Source organism: Protomyctophum bolini (assembly GCF_963924005.1).
Source record: "Protomyctophum bolini genome assembly, chromosome: 3".
In the NCBI taxonomy this organism is placed as follows: Eukaryota; Metazoa; Chordata; class Actinopteri; order Myctophiformes; family Myctophidae; genus Protomyctophum; species Protomyctophum bolini.
Genome location: NC_137864.1, coordinates 36,779,100 through 36,790,537, shown reverse-complemented (window position 1 = coordinate 36,790,537; position 11,438 = coordinate 36,779,100). Strand labels below are relative to the sequence as shown.

The following is an 11,438-nucleotide window of genomic DNA, read 5'->3' as shown; positions in this document are numbered from 1 at the left end:
ATGTCGCTTGAATTCAAACATGTATTTGCCTGTCTGCCGTCAGTAACGCGAGGTGTTGCCAAAGTGCTCGGCGGAGATCCCAAAGGCATCAATTTTCTCTACACCAACGGGAAGAGCGTCATTATCAGGAACATTGAAAACCCTGCAATAGCTGAAATTTACACCGAGCATGCACAACAAGTGACTGTTGCCAAGTATGCGCCCAGTGGTTTCTACATCGCCTCTGCAGATGTGTCAGGAAAGATCAGAATCTGGGACACCACCCAGAAGGAACACTTGCTCAAACATGAGTACCAGCCATTTTGTGGGATGATCAAGGATATTGCCTGGACGGAGGACAGCCAAAGGATTGCCGTTGTGGGAGAGGGGCAGAACAAGTTTGGTGCCGTGTTCTTAATGGATACCGGCTCCTCAGTGGGCGAGGTGATTGGGCACTCCAAAGTCATAAACAGTGCAGACATCAGGCAGACACGGCCAATCTTTCTGATCACTGGTAGTGATGACACCAAAGTCGCTCTCTCAGAAGGCCCCCCCTTCAAGTTCAAGAACACAAGAGACGACCACAGCGGCTTTGTCAACTGCGTGCGTTTTTCCCCAGATGGAAGCCGGTTTGTTACAGCTGGTGCAGACGGTCAAATCCATTTGTATGATGGAAGTACTGGCGAAAAGATATCCTCACTGGGCGGAGAGAAGGCCCATGATGGAGGCGTTTATGGGGTGAGCTGGAGCCCTGACAGCTCCCAGCTGATCTCTGCCTCAGGGGACAAGACTGTGAAGCTGTGGGATGTCGGCGCAGGCACGGCTGTCATTACTTTCAACATGGGCCCTGATGTCATGGACCAGCAGCTCGGGTGCCTGTGGCAGAACGATCACCTCCTCAGCATCTCCTTGGCAGGATACATCAATTACCTGGACAAGAACAACCCGGACCGGCCACTGCGGACAATCAAGGGTCACATCAACTCCATCCATTCAATAGCGGTGCACAAAAACGACCAGACAACCATCTACACCGGCAGTCATGACGGACACATCAATTACTGGGACTCGGAAACCGGGGAGAACGATACATTTGTGGGCAAGGGCCATACAAACCAGGTGAGCAAGATGGTAGTGGATGAAGCAGGCCAGTTGGTGACCTGCAGCATGGACGATACAGTACGCTACATCGATCTCAACAAAAAGGAGTATAGTGACTCTGATGTGGTGAAGATGGATTCCCAGCCTAAGTGTGTGTCAGTAGCACCAGGGGGGCTGGCACTGGTCGTGTGCATTGAGCACTTGGTCTTGCTGAAGGACAAGAAGAAGGTGTTCATGTTGGACAACCTGGGCTTCAATCCAGAGGCTGGAGCCCTGCACTGTGGAGGCACTACTGCTGCAGTGGGCGACGCCAAAGGGAAAATCCATCTGTACTCCATCGAGGGTAGCACGCTGAAGGAAGACAAGACCCTGGAGGTTAAGGGGCCCATCACCGTAATGGACTACTCCTACGACGGAGCCTACCTCGCAGTCACGGAGGAGAAGGTGATCACGGTCTTCACTGTAGCAGACAACTATGCCGTCAAAGATGAGTTCTACGGGCACCACGCGAGAATTGCATCTTTCGCCTGGTCCCCTGACAGCGAGCACTTTGCCAGTGGTGGGATGGACATGATGATCTTTGTCTGGACTGTCAACGACTCGGATAAGAGAGTCAGGATCGCAGATGCCCACAAACTGCACCATGTCAGCGGCCTGGCCTGGGTTGATGAGCACACCCTCGCCACCACCTCTCATGATGCCAGTGTGAAACAGTGGACTATTAAATTCTGATCCGAACACGGGAAACATGGACTGTTGTAGAACTCACCCTCCTTTCTGCCATTGTCATTATGGTAGGGGAAAAGCTCCCATTGAGAAATATCCAATGTTTTTCCTTTGCAAACAATGCCAGATAATACTCAATCACTTCTGGTTGTAATGTATCGTGTGTATTAGGGGGGTCCCAGTCTACCTTTCGCTATTTCTTGCTTCACAGAGATTTATCCTCTGAATTCTGACAGTTTTCCTTGACAAATTCTAAGAATACCAAACATGCTAGCAGTGCACAAAGCCCACCTACACATAGTGTCACAAAGCAGGGAGCTGGCATTGTATGCAGGGAAGGACAAAACTTCAAGTAAGTTAACAAAAGATTTAATAAAGACACCCTAAGAAGCCACAACTACTGTGCTCATTTCTATGCGTCAATATTGTCTGCAGGAATCCCAAAGCAGAGTACCACACTTAAGGAGTAATGTATCTTTCCTGATCGAAGAATCCACTACAAGCTCCAAGGAAAATCCCCTTTTCCCTATTTCTACATTTCTCCTTTGTTTTTCCAGATTCTAGCAGAATGAGGCTGTTGGGCCAGGAACCAAGCTGTAGAAGTTACTTACGTCTTGATAGACCCCCAGCAAGCTGCATTTAAGGGTACAGCATACAAATACAGCCCTGTACCAGAAGAATGTCGGTTCCAACAGTTATAACCGCCCGACTGTATGTGAAGACATGTTAACGTACGACTCACTGGATGATTGGGGTTATCAATATGTCTGTACACGGACAAATGTGTCTGTGGCAAAGACTTGGTCTTGTCCGTGGCAAATTTAGATTTTCTTTATTACACTAATATATATTATAATGTTCTTATTTTGATCATTTTGATTAAATTACTGAATGTCTCCAGGTATTCTTCAGAATATGTATGACACTTATTAACGATGACACTATGTATGGCATATTAGGATATATATTAGGAGTGTAGAAATAGACCTGTTATGGTCATTCAGGGATAACTTTGTGTTTCTGTTATGTTGTCCACTCACTTTGTATGTCCATGAAAAAAAAAACAAGCCAGGTAAGCCCTGATTGTCGGTGTTTTTTTGTTTTGTTTGTAGCTTTTTGCCTAGAGCTTTGGATGTGTTGTTGCACACAGTACACGCACACAAAAACACAAACATGTCATACCCCTGCAGCTGCCCTATATCGAGTGTATCTAGGTTAATCCATATTTTGCTTGGATGAGTCAGCTTCTTTTTGAATATTTGCAGTGTGAAACACAATGTTTGATAAGGAGACGAGGCAAAGGCATTTCTATAGAGCCTTAATCTATCTAAAGCGCTTTAAATGTGCTAGTTTTGCATTTTTTGATTAGTTAATGTTTGAGTGGTGCAACCTCTCCTACGCACAGCTTTCTGTCTCTGTCTGTCTGTCTGTCTGTCCGTTTGAGCATGGAATGTGCTCATATGATTGGACATCAGACGTCATCATTGTGAGAAAGGCACCGCTCACTTCACAGTTCACACGTGTGATTTTTTTATTTCATTGACTTTTTGTTTTCAATTTCAGTTTAGTTGTGATCAGGTATTAACGCACGTTTCCTAGTTTTTTGAAAGGTCAGTATTAGTTTTAGTTTTTTTATTGTAGGAATATGGCGTATTTATCAGGGGCGAGATTGAAAATATTAGCTTGTAGCTTTTTGCAGGGACATTTTCTCAGATTTTACTTTTAGTTTTGTAAACACTGCACACAATACAGTTTTACTTAGTGTTTAGTTAACTATTATTAACTAATTCAACCATTCACACACTGGCATTGGACTGGAGGCAACCATGCAAGGCACCCATTGGGAACAGTTACTGTAGGGGCTCAGCATCTAGCTTGCTCAAGAACACAAATCCAGGAAGAGCCATGAATCAAACCTGGAACCTTACAGTACATTTTAACAGTGGGTGACAGGCTAGCCAGACGAATTTTCCAGAAGTGCATTATTTGTCTATGGGACCCGGCGATAGCAGGCGAACAGGCGATGGTTGAAAAGTGGGCGGAGCAACGTCACCCGAAAAGATAAAAATAATTAATCTTTTCAGGCAATAACGGCCGATGCTTGCCCGTTGTTAAAACGTACTGTTACAGTTCCCAAACAGACACTCTTCCCCCCGAGCCACAACCGCCTGGCAGACCGTGAGGTGAGATCTATTCTGCAATATGTTTAAGGGGCGTTTGTTGTGACCTCATTTAACCTAAAACAGTAGAAGTCCATAGACTTGGATGGCCTATGACGTAACTTTGGAAAGCCATGCATTGGAGGGGCTAGCGCCCCTTAAAAACAGCAATACTCGTGATGTCATGTACAGTAGCAGCCAAGTTTGACTTTTTCTTCACAGGATGATCAAGTAGTAGTACTGTGAGGCACACGCACACCTGAATAATACTACTGTCGGATGCAGTAACATCAAACTGCATCCCTCTCCCCGTTCTCCGTCCGGTGCGCACGAATGATGTGCATGCATCACAGGTGCACTGCATGTGGTATGTTGTCACCTTAATCAGACATGGGCCTTAACTGAACGGTGTGTGTCTAACGTGCACATGTGCACATGACAGGTGGTATCACTGTGTCTGAGGTGCATGTGCTTCGTAAGTGCTGCGGTACTGTCTTTTTCTCTCTCTCTGGCACTGTGCTTTCGGGTGTATGCACGTGGCACAGGAGGTGCTGTGGAATTGCACTGATACTTATCCAAGCCGCAACATTTCCACCATTTAGGTCTTCGATCAGGCAAGTGTGTGACATTTGTCTGATGAAGACCTACAGTAAATGGCCGAACAGTGGTACGGTACTCAACCCGTGGGTCGCATGAGGCCCCTGCTTAATGTATCTGCGGCCCGCCATGATTATTTTCATTGTTTTGGACAAGATCTGTTCATTATTGCGACCACGGTCACAGATTACTATGAAAACCTGACAAACCTGTCAGTCAGTCAGTCCGTCCACCACGCCACCATATATTGGCTTTGTGACACGCTCCATATGGCCGTCTCCATATGAAGATCACGACACTGACCTCATCAAACCCTGGATACATGGAGAAGACTGGATCATCACCTCATACTGAATATGGAGCCGGCCAACAACTCTACATCTGACCCTTAGATCTCCAAAATATAACATAAACCCCAATTAGCCAGAGCCTACAGAAATCCTTTCATGTGTCACACATGAAAGGGAGTGGAGGATCCATGCAGTAAAGTGGGATATCGATGCAGGCTGCATCTGATTCATGGTGAAGCTGAAGTTTGGATCCAGCTACGGTAACCATGGACTTTGTGTCTCTTCTCCATTCACTCAATGATTAAACAGGCTCCCAAAGAGTTTCTATGGTTACTGCTAAACAGGGTCAACTCAGTGCAAGTGAGAGGAGATGGTAAAAGGAAAGGTGTTGGCAGGATAGCATCCCTCAGTACCAAAACTCTGAGCCCAACACATGGACACCGGTGACCTATCTTAAACAAGCCATCCATAATACAGCTCTTCCTTGGCATTTCCCGTCCTCTCTTTTATCTACAGTAAGGAATAAGGATGAGTGTTCATGCATACATACACATGCATGTAAACACACAATGAAAACACTGTGGCAAAATCTGAGAACAGAATTGTCCAGCCTTTGAGTTAGCAATCATAGACTCAAGTATTGCTCTTTAACACAACCAGATTTATTCAAAGAGCTTAAGGTTGATATAACATTCAGGAATTGCCGGCACTCACAGAAATGTCCTTAAGTTACCTTTATTGTAAAGGCATGGGCAGCAAACAATCAACACACTGTACAGTGTACACATTCAGTGCAAGCCTTCTTCAGTGTTCACATGTTATATGAAGTTAAGCACTCATCAGTCATCATGCTTCCATTATATGCTCAAATTAATCAAACGTGACATGAATAACTCAAGCTGCAACTACCCAATCATTATCACAATTGCATCCTCGACAGTCTAATCCTGTGAAGAGATCAACCAAGAAGTTTAATAGATTATGCCATCTGGAGAATACCTCCCTGATGGATCGTTCTTCTCTGTGGATCTTCCCCATAGTTTAAATTCAATAGCTTCCCTCCATCCCATGAATAGATGGATGTAGTATGTATGCTAATGCAGGACATTTGCATTGAAATGTATGTGTGCTGACACACTTTACCATTCATCATCAGAGTGCACGACCTCTCTCCTCCTTTTGGTGCACCTGCACCTCCCTCAACATGTCTCTCTTGTGAGGGCTGCATGTTCAGTATGCAACAGCCTTGTCAAATTGGCTGAAAGAGCATCGCAGCATCCATCGGGAAGCTGCTAATCAGTAGTCACTAAAAAGGCTACTTTCACAAAAAAAAATCAAAGCTTAGCAAATATCCCCATGTGTAGTACTAGTCCCTCAAACAGCTTTGAACAAGCTCTTTTATGATTTGAAATTTGTTGAGACGTCATTATCGAACGCTTCTTCAGTGGCTCTTTTCACACTTATACAACGTAAACATTCTAAAGTGTATTTCCTGTTGCAGTGTTTCTGAATATCAGTAGCTGACAGGGAATTAAGCCTGGACTTTACTATATGAAGATCTGGATCCGGATCCATGGATCCAGTCCGGGTTTTCTTCTGAATAAAAATGGACAAATCAACAGGAAGTTAATATTTTTATGAAAAAATAAAACGAGTGAGTTTTGGTGTTGCTCTATATTGTCTGAAACAACTTTGTTTGTGTTTGTTTACATATTAAAGAGTGACTTTGAGAGCTGTTTCAGTGTACAATGTAAGTCAATGAGGAGCATATTTTGTGTGTGTGTTGCCTTTTATCAATGATAAAGCCGAGGAAATCAAAAACAATCCTCGGGAGCTCTGGAAGCTACTAAACAACCAACTAGGCTGTGGTCAGAAACTTAAAACCAGGTTTACTAACATAAACATCAAATCAAATAACACCCTCATCACTGACAAGGTTGATGTAGCCAATCACTTGAACATCTTCTTTACAAACATTGCAACAATGCTGGTTAACAAACTGCCCTCCCACTCTGGGCGTTTTGGTGTAGAGCACATCAAAGGCTTCTACAAAAACCTAGGTGTTTGTAAAGATGATTTTAAAATGACAATGGTAACAACTGAGGAGGTACTTAAGAAACTGAGTGCCCTCCAACCCCACAAGGCCACTGGCCATGACAATATTCCCTCCAAATTTCTCAGAGACTCAGCCATTTCCATAGCTCCAGTCATCACCCACATAGTTAACCTCTCCATCAAACAAGGACAGGTCCCCAGAGATTTTAAACTGGCCAAAGTAACCCCCCTGTACAAAAAAGGGAGTAAATTAGAACCCGGCAACTACCGCCCTATTTCTATTCTAAGCTCCATCTCGAAAGTGATGGAAAAAATAGTCTATGAACAGGTTGAAAAGTATCTTGCCACTAATAAATTGTTGTACGAGTTCCAATCTGGTTTCAGAACATCCCACTCCACTGACACATGCCTTCTCTATTTGAGCGACCACATCAAACACGAGGTGGATGCTGGAAAATACTGCGGCATGGTCATGCTGGACCTCCAAAAGGCTTTTGACACCGTGAACCACTCCATACTGGTTAACAAGCTTAAAGCTATTGGTTTTGATAGCACATCAGTGAGCTGGATGCAATCCTACCTGGAGGGGAGAGAACAGATGGTGGAAGTGGACGGAACACTGTCCCCCCCCCTCCCAGTGAGCTGTGGCGTCCCACAAGGAAGCATACTAGGGCCTTTACTGTTCCTAATATATGTAAACGACATGACTTCAGCTTGTGACTGCAACTTGTTCCTGTTCGCAGACGACTCAGCACTGCTGGTCTCGGACAGGAACAAACTGCAGGTTGAAAAGACCCTCAGCTCTGAACTCGGTAGAATCTGCACCTGGCTCGCTGATAACAAACTATCCTTACACCTGGGAAAAACGGAATCCATTCTCTTCGGATCAAATAGTAATCTCAAAAAGGCAGATGGCTTCTTGGTTAGAGTTGGTGATGATATTATCACACGGAAGGATCAAATTACCTACCTAGGTTCCATCCTGGAGGCCAATCTTTCCGGTGATAAGATGGCCACCAACGTAATCAAAAAAGTCAATCAAAGAACAAGATTCCTCTACAGGATCTCCTCACTGGTCGACAAAAACACCTTGAAGACCTTAACAGGAGCCCTCGTACAAGGTTTCTTTGACTATGCATCCACCTCCTGGTACCACAGCACCTCAAAGGCCCTTAAAACAAGGCTCCAGACCTCCCAAAACAAACTGGTCAGGCTCCTACTTGGCCTCACCCCCCGAACCCACCTCACCCCTGCCCACTTTGACAGGCTGGGATGGCTTAGGGTCGACGACAGAGTACAGCATCTTGCAATGGGTCTGGTCCACAAGATTAGATACACCACCAAGATACCCATGTACCTGTCTAAATACTTCCTTAATGTAAACGAAGTCCACACCCACAACACCAGAGGGAGTGCAACAAACCATGTACAACCCAGATTCGGCACAAACAAGGGACTAAATTCTTTTCGCTCCTATGCTACCAAAATGTGGAACGCCCTACCAACAGTCATTAAGACATGTGAATCCCTTGGCTCCTTCAAAACTGCTCTCAAAGGGCACCTACGGATGGCTGCAATTCGAAACTGGCCTCTGTAAAAGCTGAATTTTTATCTGGATTGTACTATGTTTTTGTATGGACGTGGTGTTGGGTGCCTGCACATATGCACACATGGCATCAACGCATGGTGTTGTGTGCAGGCGCCCTACACTCTGTCTTTGTACTATGGATTGTACTATGTTTTTGTATGGACGTGGTGTTGGGTGCCTGCACATATGCACACATGGCATCAACGCATGGTGTTGTGTGCAGGCGCCCTACACTCTGTCTTTCGTTTTCTTTTCTTTTATCCCCCTGTTCCCCTCACTGTATATATATTTTTTTCCCTTTTCGCTTCCTATATGATGAATTCCTGTTCTGTTCTTTAACTACATAGAAGTGTCTATTTGTTTGTCTCTAAATGTTTTGATGAATTGAACAATGTGGACCCTGTTGTAAACAAGTGTAAGGCTTAATTGGGTCGTCCACTCACAGTTAACAGTCTTTGTATTGAGTTTGTGCTTGAAATGTACTGTAATTCTGCAAACTGTTAATAAAGATTTCAATCAATCAATCAAAGCCTAGCCCTGGTCCAATGCTTACAGCGAGTGTCTCTCTCTGACGCCTTGTGGAAGTACCTTCCACAGCCCTCTGGTCATATTTCCACTCCCGTGCGCTGTATTTTTAATACCAGCAAATAAACAAAACGACGTAACCACTTACCGAAATAAAGCCTGCTAGACCTTGGTAAAAGTCTATTCTCGAACCTGGGAAGCGTCTCAGGTCCCCAGTTTCTCTCTAAAATGCACTTTGTGTCATTTGTATAACGCAATGTACCCTGAATTTACCGGGCAGAGTCATTTCTTCTACTATGCCATTTCCGGGTTTTACCCGCGCCGATCTGGCTGGATTAATTTGATTTAATGATTAAAATAGTGCATTTTAGAGAGAAACTGGGGACCTGAGACGCTTCCCAGGTTCGAGAATACTTTTACCAAGGTCTAGCAGGCTTTATTTCGGTAAGTGGTTACGTCGTTTTGTTTATTTGCTGGTATTAAAAATACAGCGCACGGGAGTGGAAATATGACCAGTGGGCTGTGGAAGGTACTTCCACAAGGCGTCAGAGAGAGACACTCGCTGTAAGCATTGGACCAGGGCTATGTGTTGCCTAGCGTGGTGTCTCTAAATAAAGCCTCTGTGTGGGCTGGAGTCGTGAGAATCTGAACTAGGTCACTAGGTCTCTGCACTCTGCTCACTGGGACGGTCAGGGAAAGTTTTGTTTATTTTTTTGTCAGCTTGTTGTCAATCTCCAAATCACTGTCTTTTGATTTGTCAATCAATCATCAACATTATTAAAATGATAGCTACCCAGCTGCAATGACCAGCAGAACGAGAACGGGGTAACCATTTTAGATTAATCAAAAACACGTACTTTTTCTGAGGTGAGGTGCCTGTATTTTGTTTTTCATTATTTTTTATGCCCAGCTTTCTGGGTTTGTGCACAAACATTGGCTTGTGATTTGATGATCACCCCATAGTGATGATTTGATTGGCTGAGCAAAGTACATATTGAAGATAAAAGTGAGGGCATAAAATTGAAGACGGAAAAGTGAGGACGCAAATTGTGATGATATGTATGATAAGAGCGCCCCTCACTACGGGTGTGATTTATAATAATCTTTTTGGAAAATGAAAAGCATCAGGGAAAGAATAAGGCTTCATAAAATATTTAAAGACATCCCGAGGGAGACGCTCGGGAGGCATCCTAACCAGATGCCCGAACCACATAAGCTTGCTCCATTCCAAGCGAAGAAGACTCTAAGGGAGATGCCAGCCACCCGTCGGAGAGAACTCATTTCGGCCACTTGTATTCGCGACCTTATTCTTTCCCACACCTAGCTCAGCTCTCTCGCGGTACAGCGACTGCAATACCACCCCTGCTCCGATTCTCCGGCTGATCTCTTTCTCCTTCCTCCCCTCACTCGTCAACAAGACTCTGATATACTTAAACTCCTTTACCTGGGTTGTCTCATTCCCTATAGGGACTGCACAATTCATCTGTTTCTAGCTGATAACCATGGGCACAGATTTGGAGATGCTGATCCTCAGTGTTGGCAATAAATATAAAATGCCTCTCAGGGCATTCTGCCCCAGGGTTCATTCTGCCAGCAGTGAAAGCACTAATTTTGAAAGCAGTGATTTTTGAAGAGAGGTTGTCTCAAGTATTAGTCTCACGAGCCAACCTCTAGGATGTCCTACAATTACTTCTGTAATCACTCTGAGTGATCATGCATAAACACAAACACAGCTGTCGCAAGTTAAGAAATGCCAATACCTGTGCTGTAACAAATTTCCCACAGCGCATTGGAGGTAGATCCAGATATTAAAACCACCCGGTTCCAGCACGGGTTTCAGCACAGACACATCGGGGTCAAATCAGACCAATAAATGTTTCATGCACAGTTGTGCCAGTAGGCCATGGAAGACACTTTTCAAACTCCCTGATGGTGGCGCTATACCAGGCCACTTTACATTTTGGCCTATAACTCTTGAACAGTCTTACACTTCGTGGCATTTAGCATTTTCTTAAAATCGCTTGTTGCTATTAACAGATTAATTCTGTCCAAATCTATTTCTTGGAATCACATTGTGAGAGGCCTATAGACTTTATAGTCGTATAGAGGCCACCATGTGATTCCAAGAAATAGGTGTTCTCTGTAGTATAGCTATCGATATCGTTTCCAAAAAGTGAAGGTATTTCTGAAGCATTAGCGCCTCCCCTGGTTGAATTTCAAATTAACTGAAGTCAGTTGGAAAATCTAATTCGACATTCAACGCTAGGCGCTAATGCTGCCTCTCTGGCTGCAACCTCCGACAAAAATGTACTGTTACTTACTGGCTAACTTCATAAGCCTCAGCCTCAGTACTGGTTCCCCCCAGGGCTGTGTGCTGAGTCCCCTCCTCTACACCCTCTACACCCATGACTTCTCCCC

General features: G+C 44.5%; 1 protein-coding gene across 1 annotated transcript; it reads left to right on the top strand.

Annotated features, from left to right (window-relative positions):
- Window positions 1-1,812, top strand: LOC308312598 (WD repeat-containing protein 1-like; the record flags this gene model as incomplete). The annotated part of the gene is made up of 1 exon (XM_080759262.1): window positions 1-1,812. The coding sequence occupies one exon, from the start codon at window positions 1-3 to the stop codon at window positions 1,810-1,812; it is 1,812 nt and encodes a 603-aa protein (XP_080615388.1).
- Between the last annotated feature and the right edge of the window lie 9,626 nt (window positions 1,813-11,438).